Consider the following 20053-nt stretch of genomic DNA (forward strand, 5'->3'; position numbering starts at 1 on the left):
CCAGCCTGGGTGAGGGGCTGATGGCTGTTTGCAGGCTGGCCACAGCCCCCAGCCACCCAAGCTCCCAGTGGAGGCTGGCTGGAAGCAGGTATCTGGGATTTTTTGAGCTTCTATAATTGAAACTTTGTTGCCTTTTGCAGAGGCCACAGCCAGCCAGAGCAGGCGGGAAGCTTGGCTTCCTCCATCGCCGGTACAACCAAGCCTCCTGCTTGCTCCAGCTCCATGGCTGCAGGCCACCATCTTGGTTGGGTTAATTTGCATATAGTCACTCTGATTGGTTGGTGGGCGTGGTGAAGGTACGGTCAATTAGCATCTTTGTCTTTTATTAGTGTAGATAGCCAAAAACTGGTAATGACCCATCTGTCCTCAGGGGTTGAATGGTTAACTGTGCTCTATGAAATGCCACTCAGCAAGGAAAAGGAACATGTTATTGACATGTGCAGCAAGTGTCATAAAACTGCATTTTATTGCAAGAACACCACACACACACACACACACACACTCAGTGGAGTTCATGTGAAACTTGTATAATCTGAACAAGGTCAGTGGATGGATTAATGTCAGTAATGGATTACTTAAAAGTTAACTTTGCCAGAAACTGGGTAAAGATATATGGGATCTCTATATTATTTCTTTTTTTAAATTGATTTTTTTAGAGAGAGATAAAGGGAGAGGGAGGGAGAGAGCCATGCTGGCTGGGCTCTATACTATTTCTCAGAATAGCATGTGAATCTACAGTTCTCTCAAAATAAGAAGGAAAAAACTAGTCTGGCCACTGAGGCTCAGTGGCTGAGCAGTGACCAACCTGTGACCCAGGAGGTCACGGTTTGATTCCCCGTTGCAGGCTTGATCCCCAGTAGGGGGTGTGCAGGAGGCAGCCAATCAAAGATTCTCTCTCATCATTGATGTTTCTATCTTTCCCTCTCCCTTCTTCTCTGAAAACAATAAAAATATTTTTTAAAAGGAAAAAACTATTAAAAACACAACAATAACAAGTAGATTATCTTAAATAAGATAAGAGCATACACATGTCCCCATGTACCTCTATTTCCATGCTCTGCATTCTGCTGTGTGGGTCCAGATTTCCATCTGGGGTCTTTCTGCCTGAAGGATGTCTTCTAACATTGTGTGGAGACTGGATATGCTGGAATTCTTTCAGCTTTTGTATATCTGAAAAAAAAATCTTTATTTTGGTTTTGGTTTTGAAAGATAGTTTTGCTCGAATAGTTTTTTTCTTTCCATACTTTAATGCTGTAGCTCCTCCCCAGCCAGTGTGACTCAGTGGTTGAGCACCAACCTATGAACCAGGAGGTCATGGTTGGATTCCCGGTCAGGGCACATGCCCAGGTTGCAGGCTCAATCCCCAGTAGGGGGCATGCAGGAGGCAGCTGATAATGATTCTCTCATTGATGTTTCTATCTCTCTCTCCCTTCCTCTCTGAAATCAAGAAAATAATTTTAAAATCTCCCCAAACAAAAAGATGTAGCTCCCCTGTCTACTAATTTGCATTATTTCCAATGAGATATATGGCATTATTCTTGTCATTGGTTCTCTGTACATAACTTGTCTTTTCCATTGGGATTTTTATTTTTTTATGTTTGCACACCATAAAATTCACCATTTAAAAATGTATAACTCACTGGTTTTTAGTATATTCACAGGGTTGTGCAATCACCACTACCATCTAGTTCCAGAACAATTTTTATCATCCCAGGTGGAAACCTCATACCCATTATCCGTCACTCTCTATCCCTCTCCCCCCGCCACTGGAAACTGCTAATTGACTTTCTGTCTCTCTGAATTTGCCTATTCTGGACATTTCATAGAAATGGAATCCTACAATATATGGCCTTTTGTGTCTGGCTTCTGTCACTGAGCATGTTTCTAAGGCCCATTCATGTGGGAACATATATCAGTACTTCATTCCTTTTTAATGGCTGAAAAATATTCCATTGTGTATGGACTTCTCATCCATTCATTGGATGACATTTATCCATTGGTTGCTTGGCTATTATGAATAATGCTGTTATGAACAATCAAGTACAAGTTTTTATGCAGACATGTTTCAGTTCTCTTGGGTATGTAGCTAGGAGTGGAATTACTGGTTAATATGGTGACTGTTTCTTTAACTTTTAGAGAAACCTCCAAACTGTTTTTGCACAACAGCTGCACCATTTTACACTCCCAGCAGCAATGTATTAGGCTTCCAGTTACCTCCTGGCCAGCACTTGTTATGTTAATTTCCTTAATAACAGCCATGCAAGGGGTGTGAGGTGTTATCTCGTGATTTTGATTGTATTTTTCTAGTGATAATGACTTTTGGTATTGTATGTCTTCTTTGGAGAAATATCTATTCAAATCCTTGGCCCATTTGTTAAATTGGGTTATTTATTTTTTTAAATTTTGAGTTGTAAGAGTCCTTTTTATATTCTGAGTACTAGACCTTTATTAGATATATGATTTTAAAATATTTTCTCCCATTCTGTAGGTTGTCTCTTCACTTTCTTGATAGTGTCCTTTGATGCATGAGTTTTTAATTTTTATGAAGTCCAGTTTATCTGTTTTTCTTTGGATGCTTGTACTTTGGTTGTCATGTCTTAGAATCCATTGCCTAATCCAAGGCCATAAAGATTTACACCTATGTTTTCTCTTAAGTTTTTATAGTTTTAGCTCTTATAGTTAGATCTTTGGTCTATTTTATGTTCATTTTGTATATGGTGTGAGGTAAGGGCCCAAATTCATTTTTTCATGTGGAAATCCAGTTGTTCCAACACCATGTTGCAAAGACTATTTTTCCCCATAAAATTATCTTGGAACTATTGTCCAAAACTAATTTCTATTAAATGTATGGGTTTATTTCTGACTCTCATTTCTATTCCACTGATCTAAATGTCTGTTGTTATGACATTGCCACATTATAGCTTTGTAGTAAGTTTAGAACTATAGACAGATTAGTCCTCCAAGTTTAATTTCATTTGTCCTTGGGTGTGGCCAGCAAATGACAATTGTTCTTTTTCAAGATTGTTTTGAACAATCTGGATCTCTTGCGTTATTTTATAAATTGTAGGATCGGTTTGTCAATTTCTGCAAAAATGGTCCCTGGATATTTTTAAAGATTTTCTTTTTATAACTGGTTTTGAGTAATTTGATTATGATAATTGTTAGAAATAAGGCAAACCCCAAAACCAGGGGTCCTGACAGAACACAAAGGATACTTGGGAGCCAGACAGAAAGGCAAATATCTTTACTTCTGCAGGAGGGTACACACACATAGGGTCTGACAGCACATGCACACTGAGCAGGCGGTCAGCTCAGGGTTTTATGCCTGATGCATGTGATCTGTCCCTCACTCTTGATTGGTCAGAGCTTAGGCTCACAGTCTTGAGCAATTGGCTAATTTAAAGAAAAAAGGAAGGGGTTGATCTTTGTTGTTTCAAAATGGTGGCCCCCAGGGGAGCTACAAGTCACATGGGCCAAAATGGTGGCTGCCTAAACTCTCTTCTTTGACAGAAAAGGTTAATTGTTTATTCTCACAATTCCCCCGTTTTCTTATTTAACTCTTTTCTTCAAACTTGACTAACATTCGTTGACTTTCATGCTCTGCAGTATTTAGGAAATTATTTTGCTGTTTGGTCAATGCAGTTTCATTTACCCTTTGGGTAAAACCTCTCATACATGGGATGATAGAACATCCCATTACTGTAACTCCTAACACTATTATCAAAGAGGTGAATATGGACACCATCATCCCCTTCCATTCTCCGAACCATTGCTCTAGTGCAGTGGTCAGCAAACCGCGGCTCGCGAGCCGCATGTGGCTCTTTGGCCCCTTGATTGTGGCTCTTCCACAAAATACCACGTGTGGGCGCACATACGGTGCGATTAAAACTTCATGGCCCATGCGCAGAAGTCGGTTTTCAGCCTGGGCGAGTCTATTTTGAAGAAGTGGCGTTAGAAGAAGTGGGGGGTGTCAGAAGGTCAGGCGAGGGAGACGCAGTGCAGGCGGGCAGTGGGATACGCAGCACAGGGGAGGTACATTGTTTTGAGGTACATTCGTTGAGGTCGACCCCTTCCAACTCTCCCATCCACACTCATCTATCTGAAACAAGTATACAAGACGAGTGTGGATGGGAGAGTTGGAAGGGGTTGACCTCAGCGAACGTACCTCAATCAGATTGAGGACATTTTTAGCAAAGGCCAGCTTAGGAGTACCCTAATTAAGTTAATAACAGTGTACCTACCTATACAGTTTAAGTTTAAAAAATTTGGCTAGCAAAAGAAATTTCAATTGTTGTACTGTTGATATTTGGCTCTGTTGACTAATGAGTTTGCCGACCACTGCTCTAGTGAATCAGAGAAAGGGTCCTCAATTCCAGGATTCTCAGCTAACTCATTAGCTAAATTGTTAATCCCTATACGACCTTGGTAATGGTTCCGTCTGGAGCTGTGTTGTCAGGGATGAATGTACACTGGCCCCCCAACATTACATATACTCCTTTTTCTGCCAAAATCAGATCCAAGACCAATCTTTTCTCCCATGTCATCCTGCTGGTGGCATCTAGTTGTTTAGCTATACCTTTAACTGCATCTCAGAGTATAGTTAATAATCCTTTGTTGATTATAGTAAATACTAGTGACCCGGTGCATGAAATTTGTGCACATTAAAAGGGAATTAATTAGAGAAAATATTTTAATATTGCTATTTGCTCTTTCTCTGTAATAGAAGTGTCAGAGATGAAAGAAAATTAGTAAAATGTATATGAAAATCTTCCTCCTGTCAGAATCTGGGGCATGCCACGGGAACTAGAGTCAAGTCCCCGCCCACCCATGTGCACCTCAAAATTGTGTGAGACCCAGACCCAGCCGGCCCCACCCCCATTAGGCTAGATCCAGACCCAGCCGGCCCCACCCCTGTCAAGCCCTGCCAGGTGGGGGACCCAACCTCAGGTCGCCTGGCCCGGCACTGGGGTGAGGGGTGTGGCCTGAGGTCCCCCAACCTGGGCCAGGGCAGGGGGCACACCTTGAGGTTCCCCATCAAGCCCCATGGGTGGGGGGTGCAGCCTGAGGTCCCCTGTCAAGCCTCGCTAGGCAGGGGGTGCGGCCTGAGGTTCCCTCATCAAGCCCCACCAGGCAGGTCCCCTGCCCTGGCCCAACGCCACACAGCCTCAGGTCCCTACTGATTGCTCGTTAAGGCTCATTACAGTAACTCGGCCTCCACTGTGGGTGCAGCCATCTTGTGTTACAGAATCCCTGCCTCCGCTGTGGGCACAGCCATCTTGACAGTTGTGGCATGATGGTCAATTTGCATATTCCCTCTTTATTAGATAAAATAATTAATCCAACCACATTCTTATTTACAGTGGACCACCAAAACAGGACAGATTTAAATCCTGCGGCAAGCTGATTTCTAGCCTTAAACTCATTTGGCACTCCTCCTGGAACCCCAATGGGATCTGTGTATATATGGGGATCAAAGGGACCCCTTGGACTCTCTCTTCTTCCTAGTCTGTCTGTCCATTAAAAAAGGTTTACAATATGCCAAAGTGAAAGGGATAGCCAATTGTATCAGAGCACAAGTTCCACTCCAACTGCCGGGCTAGGCCCCACGTAAGGGTCCTCCACAATACCACCAGACATCAACACGGGGTATCAGCAGTGCAGAATTATTGGCTTCTGAGGATACTCAGCCATTTACACATCTGGATAAATTTCCCATAAACTCTGAGTACTATTCCCCCCACCTTAAGAGGCAGGAGGTATAGTTTACATTGGAAGTGGAGGCTGGATCATTTTGGGGGATTCTTGCTCTTTACCTCTGTTGGATGGGAACAACAGGGAGAGAGTATTACAAGAAGCGTTTTCCCAGGCGGTTTCTTCCTGATACAGGACAAGCACACATTCCATCCAGGTACTGTCTGAGGTCCATTCAAATGGAAATGGGACCACTTGGGTCTCTAGCCTTCATGCCTCTCAAGCGTAACAGTCACTTTTATTTAGGGTGTGTACAGAATATTTAATCCATAATCATTTCCTTATATCCTACTTCTATTTGCATGGTGGTGGCAGTGGCCTAGGGTACCTTGTCCTGTGACATCTACTCCTAAATCTAGTCCTAGCCAATCTTTTGTCCTAAAAGCTGAAATATCCAAGTCATTCAAGTTATCTATAATCAGTAACTTAACTGGGTAAGCATGATCCAGATTATACACATTTTCCCAGTCCACATTGTAAGCCCCTGCAATTTTCCAGAGCCCTAAAGCAAATAGCTTACAGTTTCTTTAGTGTTAATTTCAAGGGGATATGTCCTAGTATGGCCGTCCAATTGAGGTGTCTCCACCCAGGGAAGCTGGTGGTCCACCCTTAACCCGTGTGTAGGTCCATACTCGTTCTGCAGTCTGAATAGTGGTCTCAGTGGGAAGCAAGACAAGGTAGGGTCCTTCACAAGAGGGTTCCCACTTGTTTCCCTCCATGTCTTGACCAGAACATAGTCTCCCGGTCGATGGCGATGAGCCAGGAACTCAAGAGGAGGGTCAGGAGGCCTTCTAACCTGAGGGAGATTAAAGTAGAAGAGATACCCAGTACATAGTTCTTAAGAAATTGGTCCCTAGTCTCCATTTTAGGAAGATCTTGAGGCATTCCAGGGCCTATTGGAATGACCTAAAGGCAATTCTATGTCTAGAAAAAGTTTAACTTCATTTGTCCTTGGGTGTGGCTAGCAAAGGACACTAATTGGATTTCTGTTATCTGTCTCCCTGAGTATGTTGATATAAGCTATTTGCCCTCTGGTTAGAGAGGCAAAATGCAAATCATTTACTCTTAAGTGTCCTTGGTTTAGGGAAGATGGGATTTACTAGATAGCTCCAAATTTCACTTAACCATCTCAGTTTCCCTATTCCACTTGTCTTGGCTTGCTGGCCTGTGTCATTTATATAACTTCCTTCCTCACAAACCTTACAAACTTTCAGAACCCACTTTCTTTTTCCTTCAAAATGACACCAAAACCATAATTTCTTTCCAATTGGAATTCTGTTTTGGGGAATTCTTAACCCTTAGAAACCTTAATTTTTAGGTGACATGTAATTAACATTCCTCAGATTTGCAATATATTCACATTTTTTAAAGATATATTTTAAATAAAATACAAGACTTATTCATTCAAATCCATCCTCTAGATTCTCCATACAAGGCATACTCAGATTAATATTTCAGTATCCTGTTATTTCAACATACCTAAATGTTTAACAATTTTTACCATTTAACCCAGCAAAATTTTAAGCTACACGCTCCCGGGACCTGGGAGTCAACCTTGGAATGTGGTCCATTCTCATTCAAGAACTGCCCATTATCATGGAAACATTAATGTTGTTGCCCAAACAATAGAGTCCCACCCCAGCCCACATTGCTTACTTCCCCATACCTGTAATCCCTACTTCCCCATGTAATCTTTGTCCCTATGTTCCTAAACCAGCGGAGAGCAAACTAAGCCCCCAAAAGATAGAAATCAGTAACCAAAATTACATTACAGACACACAGACAAAAAAAATCTCACTTGCTAAGAATTTCTGGCAGCTGATGCCCTAAGAAGGAAAGCAGGAAGAGTCCCCAAGATTAAGAATTCTTGGAAGCTGCTGGGGCATTCCTGCAATCTCTGCCACATGTTCAGCCTTGCCACAAATAGCTGGGCTCCCCCAAAGCAGGACATGCCCAATCTTAAAACAAATTAAACCAAACAACAAAGAGACACAAAACATCACAGGTGTGCACAACCCACAGATAAAGCTTCACACCATGCTCCTTGTCTGTCTGGCTACAGACACCACAGGATGCCCTGATTAAAAAACAACAAAGCAGAACAATGTCTCCTGTCCCTGGTTCGGAGACTGTCCTTCCCCTGAACCTCAGCATTCTCCTTAATGGACTATCTGGGAGAATGTATTCCCTAGGCCTAGAATTTTTGTTTTCCATTCTCAGAAAGTCCCCTGTGACTATGTGCTCAACCTCCCATACTGGAAATTTCTCACACTCCCCGAAATCTGCTTCAAACCTCTCTGGCCACTTCCCTCACAGGAGAATGGAACCACAGATCAGAACTCTGCACTAGCTTCATGTCCAAGACACATCCCAGTCACATATACCCGACCTCTGAGGATACCCAACCACCAAAGTAGTACTCAGTCCAATTCCCCACCTTGGCTCATGCGTGAGGTCACCTGATTGCCATGGTTCTTGCTTGCTTGGGCCCTTCCTCCATTGCTGGCTGACTCTCTATCCCAAGCTCATAATCAGCTCAGGGGGTAATGGCTGTCCCTCCTCACCGAGGCAGTTACAACTTGGCAGCAGGGCACACCTCCCTCCTCAGGAGAGGGGTCCAATTGCCCCTGTAGTGATAATTGGAATTACGGATGAGCCCCCAAATTGTTAGAAATAAGGCGAACCCCCAAAACTAGGGGTCCTGGCAGAATACAAAGCATACTCGGGAGCCAGATAGTAAGGCAAATATCATTAACTCCTGCAGGAGGGTGCAAGACACATAGTCTGGCAGCACAAACACACTGAGCAGGTGATCTGCTCAGGGTTTTATGCCCTACGCACGTGATCTGTCCCTCACTCTTGATTGGTCAGAGCTTAGACTCACAGTCTTGTGCAATTGGCTAATTTAAAGGAAGGGGTTGACCTTTGTTATTTCAAAATGGTGGCCCCCAGGGGAGCTGCAAGTCACAAGGGCCAACATGGTGGGTGCCTAAACTACCTTCTTTGACAGAAAAGATTACTTGTTTATTCTCACATATTCTTTGATTTGAGAGAGAGGGGGGGGGAGAGAGAGAGAGAGAGAGAGGAAGGAAGGGAGAGGGAGAGAGAGATAAAATCATTGATCAGCTGCCTCCTGCATGCCCCCTACTGGGGATCGAGCCCACAACCTGGGCATGTGTCCTGACCAGGAATTAAAACTGGTGACCTCTCAGTGCATGGAATGATGCTCAACCACTGAACCACACCAGCCAGGGCTGGTGCAACTTTTCTTTATGTTCCCCTTATGCTTGCAGTTAATGGAGCTTCTTGGAATTTTGGGGGTTTATAGTTTTCAATAAGTTTGGATTTTTTGCCATTATTTCTTCAAATATTTGTTCTTTTCCCCTCATTTGGTGACTTCAGTTACATGTCTATCAAGCTACTTGAAGCCACAGTGCAGCTCATTGATACTCTTAAGTTTTTAACACTATTTTTTTCTCTGTGCATTTCATTTGGATTTTTCTATTGCTATGCCTATGCAGTCACTGCTCTTAGTATTTAATATGCTGGTAGTCTCATCTACTGTATTTTTTGTCTCCAGAAATTCTACTTGACTCTTCTTTATATGCCCTATCTCTACTTAACTTTTTGAACACAGAGAATACAGTTCTGATACCTGCATGTCCTTCTCTGGCAGTTCTAATGTCATGTCATGCTGAGGTCCAGCCCCAGCAGGTCCAGGGGTTCCCCATAGGTGTGGACGGAGTCAGCGAAGAAGGAATGACACAGAGACGGCCTTCAGTTGATCAGCAGCCTAGCCAGGATCTCTAGCCAGGCTCTCCAGCCAAGTTCTGGTCAGGATCTCCAGCCAAGTTCTGCTTAGGATCTCCAGCCAGGTTCAGTCACCAGGTTCTAGTCAGGTTCTCTTGCCATGTTCTATTCAGGTTCTGTAGCCAGGTTCTGTGTCCATGTTCTCTTGCTAGGTTCTCCAGCCAGATTCTGTCCAGGTTCTCCAGCCAGGTTCAGTCACCAGGTTCTAGTCAGGTTCTCTTGCCATGTTCTATTCAGGTTCTGTAGCCAGGTTCTGTGTCCATGTTCTCTTGTGTTCTCTCGCTAGGTTCTGTTTCTAGGTTCTGTCTCTAGGTTCTTCAGCCAGGTTCTCTCGCTAGGTTCTGTTTCTAGGTTCTGTACAGGATCTCCAGCCAAGTCCTGTCTCTAGGTTCTGTTTTTAGGTTCTGTGTCTAGGTTCTGACTCTAGGTTCTGTCTCTTGTCGTCTTGTTACATCTGTTTTTATACCAGTTGATTTTAGTCCTGTCAATTTCTATTCCAAAGGTTAGGGCATTTCTTATCTCCATTCCAGGGAGTAAAGATTATGTAGCTTAAGCGTGATTGTTTGTAGTTAAAGTGATTAACTACCCGCCTGGCACTTAGTTAAGAGGTTTTATCCCCTCCCTAACTTCAGGGAAAAATCCCTACCTGGGCAAACAACCGTTCTTGGAGAGGTGACCTTGGTTAAAACACATAGCGCTAAGGGGAGCAAACATATTAAGAACAGTATGCCATATACGCCAGGTCCCTTGAAACATATGCTGTGTAGATGTTTCTTCTCTGCAGCGACTGTGTCAAGCAGCAAGGATGGACCGGCTCCCGGCAATGTCAGTTCTGACTGATCATTCTCCACATTGAGGGTCCTGTGTTCCTGCCTCCTTGCATGTCTGGAGACTTCTGACTGTGTGCCTGACACTGCGAGTCTTGCCCTGCGGGGAGCTGGATGTTGTGCATTCCTGCAGGTCTCCTGGAGCTATGTTCTGGAAAACAGTGGCTTCTTTGGAAGCACTTTGGTTGTTTGGTGTGTGATTTGTTAGTTGGGGCCAAGGCAGCACTCAGGGCTAATTCTCTTCCTACTGGGGAGAGAACGCTCCTGAGCACCTCCCAGATGCCTGTGGGTTGGGTTTCCAGTCTGGCTGTGGAAATAGGAGCATCCCAGACCTTGTGCCCCTCCAGCATTGTTTCCTCTAGCATCTCAGGTGGCTCTTCCCTCACATGACGTACTAATCAGTCACCTGCTTAATCCCTGAGGGAGGGATCCCTCTGTGTAGCTGCCTCTTCTCTGGTTTTCTGTCCTGTGACTCCAGCTGCCTTCTGTCTCCTCAACTCAGGGTATGCCTGGCTCTGCCTCAGCTTCCTCTTCTGGGTCTGAAGGCAGGAAGCTGGGGCAATCACAGGGCTCACCATCGTTTCCTGTCTATAAGGGCTCAGTGTCCTTGCTTAATGCTCATTGACTTGAAACCATTATGGTGATTCTGTACCCAATTCCAAAGTGTGTGGGTTTTCTCTACAGCAAGCAATCCTTGCACACCAGCTGGGTGTCCTATAATTTAACTCAGTTTGACATTATCTACTTGAAGATAGCGTCAGACCCCACAGGTTAAGGGCTCAGAACCACAAGAGTGAAAGGGTTCAGATGCCAATGGTAAATCCAAGTTGTCACCTGTGCTTCTTTGTGTCAGAGGTTCTCACAGCCATCTCCTCGGGTTCCATTAATTTGCTAGAGTGGCTCACAGAACTCAGAGAAACATTTACTTATGAGGTCACTGTCTTAATGTAAAAATTATAACTCAGGAACAACCAGGTGGAAGAGATGCACAGGACAGGGTATGGGGAAGGAGGGGGGGCTTGCATGCTCTCTGAGCCCAGCACTCTCTCTGTAGCTCCACATGCCCACCAACTGGGAAGCTCTCCAAACTCCCATCCTTTTGGGTGTTCCTGGAGGCGCCATCACAAGGCACGATTGATTCAACCTCCAGCCCCTTTACCTTACCTCGAGGGACTGAAGCTTCCAACCCTCTAATCCAGGGGTCCTCAAACTTTTTAAACAGGGGGCCAGTTCACTGTCCCTCAGACCGTTGGAGGGCCGGACTATAGTTTAAAAAAAAAAACTAGTCGGCTGCTAAGCAACAGGCAGCGGTGGCAAAAACACCCGGCGGGCCGGATAAATGTTTTCGGCAGGCCGCATGTGGCCCACAGGCCGTAGTTTGAGGACCCCTGCTCTAATCACATGGTTGCTTGTCCTGGCAACCAGCCCTGTCTTAGGGGCTTTCCAAAAGTCACATTCTATATAATAAAAGAGAAACATGCAAATTAACCATCCCTCTGCTATGCTCAAGCCACACCCACCAGCCAATCAGGAGCAAGTATGCAAATTAACCCAACTAAGATGGTGGCAGCCACAGAGCTGGAGCGAGCAGGAGGCTTGGGTTGCCTCCGGTGATGGAGGAAGCCAAGCTTCCTGCCTGCCCTGGCTGGCCCTGGGATCCGCTCAAGGCTACAAAGTTTCAATTATAGAAGATAAATAAATCCCAGGAAAAAAAAGAAAAAGAAAAAAAGAAGAGGCTGGGAGCTTGGGTCACCAGGGGGTGTGGTCAGCCTGAAAACGGCCATCAGCCCCTCACCCAGCTGGCCAGGCACCCCAGCGGGACCCCCACCCTGATCCGGGAACCCTTCAGGGCAAACCAGCCAACCCCCACCCATGCACCAGGCCTCTATCCTATATAATAAAAAGGTAATGTGCAAATTGATCCTAACAGCAGAACGACTGATCACTATGACACACACTGACCACCAGGGGGCAGACGCTCAATGCAGGTCTGCTCCCTGCTGGCAAGTGGACATCCCCCAAGGACTCCTGGGCTGCCAGAGGGATGTCTGACTGCCAGCTTAGGCCCGATCCCCCCGTGGAGTGGGCCTAAGCCAGCAGGTGGACATCCCCCGAGGGGTCCCAGTCTATGAGAGGGCACAGGCCGAGCTGAGGGACCCCCCCAAGTGCACAAATTTTTGTGCACTGGGCCTCTATTTATTAACATAAACTCAGGTGTGCGTATTTTGTTTCACGTATTTTGTTTGTTTTAATTGTTTCAACTGGAGGGTGTCTTAGTTCATGCTGCTCTAACAAAGCACCGAAGACAGGGTGGCTTATGAACAACAGAAATGTATTTCTGCATTTTGGAGGCTGAAAGTCCAAGGGCCAGTGCCAGCACCATTGGATTCTTCTGAGTCATAGATGGCCCTCCTGGCTGTGTCCTCACACGGTGGAAGGAGTGCTGTGGGGTCCCTTTCATAAGGGCACTAACCTCATTTCTAATGGCCCCACCCTCATGATCTTGTCATCCCCCAAAGGTCCCACATCCGAATGCAATCACCTTGGAGGTTAGGCTTCAGCATTTGGGGGGCACACAAACATCCTGTCCATAGCAGAGAGCAGATCCAGTCCCTGTTACACCATCATGACTATAAGTGGAAGCCCTCAGCTGAGGCCCAGATACACCAATCTCTGCCCCTTAGTGGGATGGAATTGGAAGATGTTGCCACTTACCCTGCCTTCCATTTGTGAAGCTCAGAGTCACCCATATCTATAATTTGTTGGGTCTTGTAATTAGTTACAGGCCTAGAACTTGGGCTGGTAACAGCCTGGGGATGGGGAGGGGCCACAGGGCAGCTGTGTCCCTATGACTTTTGACTCAGGAGGGTAAGTGGCTCCAGGAACAGCTGTGCAGGGAGAACCAGGTGCCTCTGGGGTGGGGCTGTGCCCGGACAGCGGGAGTGCAGCCTGGCTCCAGCTTCACTCTTCGTCCCCAGTGACCAGCACTGACTATGACACTGCCGCGGATGCCACCGAGACCTCGTCCTACTTCAGCGCCCAAGGCTACCAGTCCAGGTGGGGGCCGCACAGGGGCGGTAGTGCCCAGCAGGCTGGCAGTCCCCAGCCCTGGCATGGGGGTGGCCGTGCTGGCTTGGACCGACAGAATCCCAGTCCTGGAGGCTTCACCAAGGCCACGCGGTCTCTGTCCAGCATGTTAACAAAAGACCTCAGAAGTCATCCAGACTGACCCCACTCCCCTTGCCCTGGACCCCTCACCCATCCACATCATGCTGCCCCTTTCTGTTCCCTGCCAGTCGCGAGCAGGAGGGTGTAGAGTCTACGTCAGAAGAGGGACAATTGCCCCAGGTGGTGGAGGAGCTGAAAGACCTCCAGGTGGCCCCCGGCACACGCCTGGCCAAGTTCCAGCTCAAGGTGAAAGGTGAGGGAGATAGGGCCGGAGGGCTGGGTGGGGTCTCCCACCAGTAGAAGTTAGGTGGTCACTGTGGCCTGGGGGGTCTCCAGGGATCCCCTCAAGTGGAAGACACAGCACCCACCACAACTCTCCCTGTGGTTTCAGGCTACCCGGTGCCCCGCCTGTACTGGTTCAAAGATGGGCAGCCCCTGACTGCTTCTGCGCACATTCGCATGGTGAACAAGAAGGCACTGCACAGCCTGGAGATCCTGTCCGTTACCAGCGAGGATGCCGGCCAGTACTCTGCCTACGTCAGCAACACTGTGGGTGCCGCTTACTCCTCTGCCCAGTTACTGGTCCAAGGTGGGTGCTGGGGGCTGATGTCCACCTGTGTGACCCCCATGGCAGGCCTGGGGTTGGGCCCACGGTCTTCACCCCAGGTGCAGAGGTGTGGTGGGAGGGCAGACACCTGCCTGCCTGCATTCCAGAAGGTGCTGGGTGTGGGAGTGGGAGGGTTCCTCAGAGCCCTCACCCTTGGAGCAGGCCCCGGGCCCACGCAGGACACACTGTCCTACTTCAGGTCTGACTTACCTGCCTCTTTCAGGCCCTAATGACCCAGAAAAGAAGCCGGCAGCAGGTGAGCCGAGTCCAGATGGAGGGAGGGCAGGCGGCTCAGTGAGGGTGGTGGGGGGATGCCCAGCGGGTGGAGGGAGGGAGGAACCCTGGGCACAGGCTCCAGGGACAACCACTCAGGTGGGTGGGGGCTTGGGCCTGGGAGGAGGGGCAGAGCCTACCCATCACAGGGCTGTGGCTCTCCACTTGTCACCAGCAGCCTCCTGTGTCTCCCCAGATGTGCAGCAACAGCTGGTGCCACCCCGATTCCTGGAGAAGTTCACCTCTAAGAAGGTGAAGAAGGGCTCCAGCATTACTTTCTCCGTGAAGGTCAAAGGTAGGGCATCCTGTCCTTCCTCACTCAGGATCCCCAGAGAGGATCAGAGGCACTGCCCTTCTAGAATCTCTTCTCAGTGGGGGCTGACTGTCCATCATCCACTCCTGCCCAGGTCTCCCCACCCCCACTGTGCACTGGCTGCGGGAGGAGGCCGAGCAGGTGCTGTGGATTGGCCAGGACACCCCGGGCTACACGGTGGCCAGCTCAGCCCAGCAGCACAGCCTGGTCCTGCTGGACGTGGGCCCACAGCACCAGGGCACCTACACCTGCATCGCATCCAACGCTGCTGGCCAGGCCCTCTGCTCCGCCAGCCTGCATGTCTCTGGCTGTGAGTGGGCATGAGTGGCCTGTGGGGATGGGAGGGAGCCACCCTCCCTGAGGACTGTCACCCCCTCTCTGAGACCCTGCCTAGACTCCTCCCTGAGCACAGGCCCCAGGGGACAGGTCCCATCCCTGCCTGTGGGCTCAGACCAGCAGGCCAAGACCTGTAGCAGCCCCTGCCACCCCAAGCAGTCTCTTCCTGGCCCCCTCAGCCCCTCTGTGGGCAGGTCCATCAAGTGTGGACCCATTCCTGTCCCCACCACTGGGGGGCGAGGGGGTGTGGGCTACATTGGGATGCCGGGCACAGCCTTTCCTTGGGGCTCTGGATGGACAGGCCAAGGCCCTACGTAGGGGTGGCCCACACATCCCAGGCAGAGATCCCCACCAGAATCATCTCAGCGGGTTGGGGTCATTCTGGCAGTCACCTGTTCTTCTGACAGTGCCCAAGGAGGCAGGATCAGCAGGAGAGACCGCTGGGGTGAAGGAGGCCCTCATCTCCTCCTTTCTTCAGGGGTGAGTAAGGGCTCCGTCAGAGCTGATGGGGGTGGCTTGGAGTTCTAGAAGCCCTGGGAGGGGGCAGCACTGCTGCCAGGGAGGGAGCCCTATCCTGGACCGCAGCCTGACTCTGTCCCTTGCAAGCTGTGTGGCTTGGGCCAGCCCCCACCCACCCCCCAAATAAAACAACAACTCTGTGCCTCAGTTTCCCCATTGTGAACTGAGGGCTCCCCCGAGCCTGACTGTGGCATCTGGCCCACTGCCCTCAGACTCTTTCTGTCAGAGCTCCCACCCAAGGGTATGTGTGGTGGGTCCACCCCAGGCCCTCAGGATACCCCCACCCCCTTTAGGACCAAAGCCATCTCCGAACAGATGCCTGTGGATTTCACCAACCTTGCTGGGCAGAAAGGTATGGGAAGTGCCAATGGCCGATTCCTAATTTGGGATGGGGTGTGGAGGAGGCTGCCTGGCCCCAGGTGTGGGCCTGATTCTGAGCTCTGGGCCCTGCCAGCCCTTGGCTCAGCTCTCATAGCCAGAGGCTGTGTGGATGCCCAGGTGCAGGGGGCTGCTGAGTCAGAGCTTGGGTGAGGGGCTCCGTATGTTCAGCCCCTTCCCAGGCAACTGCATAGGGCATTCTGGAAACTTGGCATGTTTTTACCTTCTTTATGGAAAATACTGAGTCTGCACAGAAGAGAGGACAGAGCCGTGTGCCCATCACCCAATTTAGGGTCACTTCTTGGATGATCTACAGCTACTGACTTTACCTGCCCTCCCCCCCGCACCCCCCTCCCCCGCCAGCGGCCCTCATTCACCCTTAACCCCAGCCACCGAAGTTTGCCCCCGAGCCCTCAGGCCAGCAATCTGGGTCCTGCCCCTGCCTTCAGTGTCCAGGTGCCGCCCTCCTCTCCCGCAGCCTGGCTGAGCTCCCTGTGCCCCCTGCCCCTCCTGTACCCCTTCCCAGATCAGCCGCCAAGTTGGAACCCCAATGGAGAAAGCACAAACCCATTGGGGGCTCCAGTGTCTTCAAGCTTCCCCGCCCCCCCCCCGGCCTCTACCCAGCTTGACCCTCAGCTGCCCTCGCCCACTGCCCTGCAGCCGCGCTGGTTGCCCGTTCTCCTGACCACCCACCGCCCTCTCCTGGACCCTGTTTCCCTGCATTTGTAGCCCCTCCATCACACCTTGGCCCAGACACCTGTGAGCCATTGAGGCCCCTTATCCTTGTCAGCTTCTCTGCTTCTGGCAACATAGCCCCGAGCCTGTGTACCCATCTCCCCTGAGCCCCGAGTCAGGATGGGCCTGCAGGGGCTGCTTGGGCTTGTCTGGAGTGCACACTGGCTCAGCTAGGGTCTGACCACCAGGAGAGCCCCTGGCAGCCGAGGCCCATGGCCACCTGACCCTGGCTGAGGTGGGCACGGAGGAGTTCCTGCAGAAGCTGACCTCACAAATCACGGAGATGGTGTCGGCCAAGATCACCCAGGGTGAGGGGCTGGCATGGATCAAGGTCCTAGGTGGGGGGTTATGGGGATGGTGACCCAGGGCCAGAGTCCTCCACACCCACACCCTGGAGACCCATGGGGAGGGGCGCAGGGCACTGGCCCTTCCCGGTGTCACATGCCCTTTGCCCCCAGCCAAGCTGCAGGTGCCTGGAGGTGACAGTGACGAGGAGTCCAAGACACCGTCCGCATCTCCCCGTCATGGCCGCTCTCGCCCCTCCTCCAGCGTCCAGGAGTCATCCTCGGAGTCGGAAGACGGGGACTCCCGGGGGGAGGTGCTGGGGGCCCCGGGGGATAATGGGGCCCACGGAGGGGAACAGGAGTGAGGGTGGGAGAGGGAACGGGGGGGGGCCTTCGGGTGACAGGGTGGAGGAGGCTGAGGACAAACAGCTGAGCAGCCAACATCACCACCAGGACCCAGGACATCCCAGCACCCCTGAGGCTCCCCCTTGCCCCTCTGGGGTGGCCCCATCCGGCACCCCTGATAGTGTTTCCATCAGCAGAGGTCAGTGGGGCCTGTTTTAGAGCTTCACAGAATGTTAGGATGGCTTCTTCCTCCCACTTAAGGCCAGGGGCCCTGTGGCCTTGGCCTTGGGAAGCCCCGCCGGCTCCCCTCTGGTCTGACGCAGCTCCCTCCTCCCCAGATCTTTGACATCTACGTGGTCACTGCTGACTACCTGCCCCTCGGGGCTGAGCAGGACGCCATCTCGCTGCGGGAGGGCCAGTATGTAGAGGTGCTGGACTCGGCCCACCCTCTGCGCTGGCTTGTGCGCACCAAGCCCACCAAGTCCAGCCCCTCAAGACAGGGCTGGGTGTCCCCTGCCTATCTGGACAAGCGGCTCAAGGTACCTGGACTGCCCAGGGAGGGGGGTAGGTGAGTTCGGGAACCTGACACCCACAGGGCCAGCCCAGCGCCCAGGCCACCTACAACCCTCTCTGTTCCTTATCAGCTGTCGCCTGAGTGGGGGCCCGCTGAGGCCCCCGAGTTCCCCAGGGAGGCCGTGTCTGAGGATGAGTACAAGATGCGGTTGAGGTGAGGAACCATGGTGGGGGGGTCTTTGGCTGACGAAGTCGGGTGGTGGAGCAACCTTGTGGGGCTGCCCCCTCCACTGTCTCGCTGGTGCCTATTTAGCATTTGAGCTCTTGGTCCCCTCACACTGTGCCTCCAGCTCCATCGTCCAGGAGCTGCTGGCCTCTGAGCAGGCCTTTGTGGGCAAGCTGCAGTTTCTGCAGAGCCACCACATGCAGCACCTGGACCACTGCCCCCACGTGCCAGCGGCGGTGGCCAGCCAGAAGGACGTCATCTTCCGCAACGTGCCGGACCTCAGCCAGTTCCACAACAGGTAGGCGGGCCTGTGTGTGCATACACATGTACACACATGCAGATATACCACACACACACACACACACACACACACACACACGTGTGCATGTACCCTCTGGGTTGGGCCTCCAGGGGTTAGCAGGAGCCAAGACAGACGAGAGAGAAACTGTGCGCACTTGATGTACTTGTTGGAACACCACACCCTTGTACGAAGATACACACATCCTCTGGAACATAGGTGTGTGCACCTGCTTACCCATGAAGTGCTTGCAGCATTCCTACCCGCTATAGTCTCTGTACATAGGCACACATGCCATTACATGCATAGGAATGGGTTACATGGGCACATGTGTGTACATGTACACAGCCACACAACATATACAGCAGACAATGCACATGCACTACATGTGTGTATCTGTTTGCTTGTGCACACATGCCTACACATACATGCCCCGGTGTGCATGCACTTCTTCTATGTATGCACACACACATACCTGCACACATGTGCACACCCTGAAACACCACACACGCACGTCCTCACAGCCCAGCCTGTTCCCAGGAGCCACCAGGACTCTGCCCTGGCAGGAGCCTGTTTCCTCCCAGACCTGGGACAGGCTGGGCAGGGGTGGTGAGCAGGGCCCTGATGCTGTCTCCTCCGCGGCAGCTTCCTGCAGGAGCTGCAGAGCTGCGAGACGGATGACGACGTGGCCATGTGCTTCCTCAAGAACCAGGCGGCCTTCGAGAAGTACCTGGAGTTCCTGGTGGGCCGAGTGCAGGCCGAGTCGGTGGTGGTCAGCACAGCTGTGCAGGAGTTCTACAAGGTGCTCCTGCCCCCCGGCCAGTGCTGACCCCCGTCTCCAAGGTCATCTTCCCTGACCCTGCCCGGCCTCCCACCACCTGCCAGGGCCCCCACAGCCTGCCCAGGTCCTGGGGCCCTGGCTTAGTGAGTAAGGCAGGCAGAGCCCCCGCTGGTGGGGGTTGGGAGGTGAGGCCCACCCAGAGAGGAGGGTCTATGTGCCTGCTCTGGGTGACGTGGGCCACCCAGGCCTTGCCCTCCTGCCCTGAAACCCACTCTGCGGTTCCCACAGAAATACTCGGAAGAGGTGCTGTCGGCCATTGACCCCTCGCAGCCGCCCCCACCGCCGCTGCAGCACTTCCTGGAGCAGCCGGTGCAGCGGGTGCAGCAGTACCAGGCTCTGCTCAAGGTAGGCAGCTGCCCCTCGCCCACACCACCATGTCCTGGGCCCGCGTGGCGGGTGCACCCTGACCAGGTCTCTCTCCAGGAGTTGATCCGCAACAAGGCGCGGAACCGGCAGAACTGCGCGCTGCTGGAGCAGGCCTACGCGGTGGTGTCGGCCCTGCCGCAGCGGGCGGAGAACCAGCTGCACGTGTCGCTCATGGAGAACTACCCAGGCACCCTGGAGGCCCTGGGCGAGCCCATTCGCCAGGTCTGCGGTGGGCGCCATGCAGAGTGGGTGGGGGGCAGAGTGGAGGTCTGTGCCTCGGGCTGACCAAGGGCTGACCCCTCTCCCAGGGCCACTTCATTGTGTGGGAAGGGGCACCGGGTGCGCGGATGCCCTGGAAGGGCCACCACCGCCACGTCTTCCTGTTCCGCCACCACCTGGTGGTCTGCAAGCCCAAGAGGGACTCACACACCGACACCTTCAGCTACGTGTTCCGGAACATGAT

The 20053-nt window shown here is 51.1% G+C and overlaps 1 protein-coding gene across 1 annotated transcript in view; it reads left to right on the forward strand.

The window, feature by feature from the left end:
* OBSCN (obscurin, cytoskeletal calmodulin and titin-interacting RhoGEF) overlaps positions 1-20053 on the forward strand; it is a gene marked incomplete at its 5' end in the record, with an annotated part of 100648 nt that overhangs the window by 40616 nt on the left and 39979 nt on the right. The window contains 17 exons of the mRNA XM_014538577.1: positions 13367-13445; positions 13685-13809; positions 13948-14145; positions 14387-14419; positions 14633-14731; positions 14844-15059; positions 15493-15565; positions 15898-15956; positions 16906-17025; positions 17176-17315; positions 17685-17885; positions 17991-18073; positions 18210-18383; positions 19029-19185; positions 19453-19569; positions 19648-19812; positions 19899-20053. The exon at positions 19899-20053 is cut by the window's right edge and continues 2 nt beyond it. Coding sequence (XP_014394063.1) covers positions 13367-13445; positions 13685-13809; positions 13948-14145; positions 14387-14419; positions 14633-14731; positions 14844-15059; positions 15493-15565; positions 15898-15956; positions 16906-17025; positions 17176-17315; positions 17685-17885; positions 17991-18073; positions 18210-18383; positions 19029-19185; positions 19453-19569; positions 19648-19812; positions 19899-20053 — 2194 coding nt within the window. The remainder of the gene's footprint in view (positions 1-13366; positions 13446-13684; positions 13810-13947; positions 14146-14386; positions 14420-14632; positions 14732-14843; positions 15060-15492; positions 15566-15897; positions 15957-16905; positions 17026-17175; positions 17316-17684; positions 17886-17990; positions 18074-18209; positions 18384-19028; positions 19186-19452; positions 19570-19647; positions 19813-19898) is intronic.

Source organism: Myotis brandtii, unplaced genomic scaffold (assembly GCF_000412655.1).
Source record: "Myotis brandtii unplaced genomic scaffold, ASM41265v1 scaffold193, whole genome shotgun sequence".
NCBI classification, from domain to species: domain Eukaryota; kingdom Metazoa; phylum Chordata; class Mammalia; order Chiroptera; family Vespertilionidae; genus Myotis; species Myotis brandtii.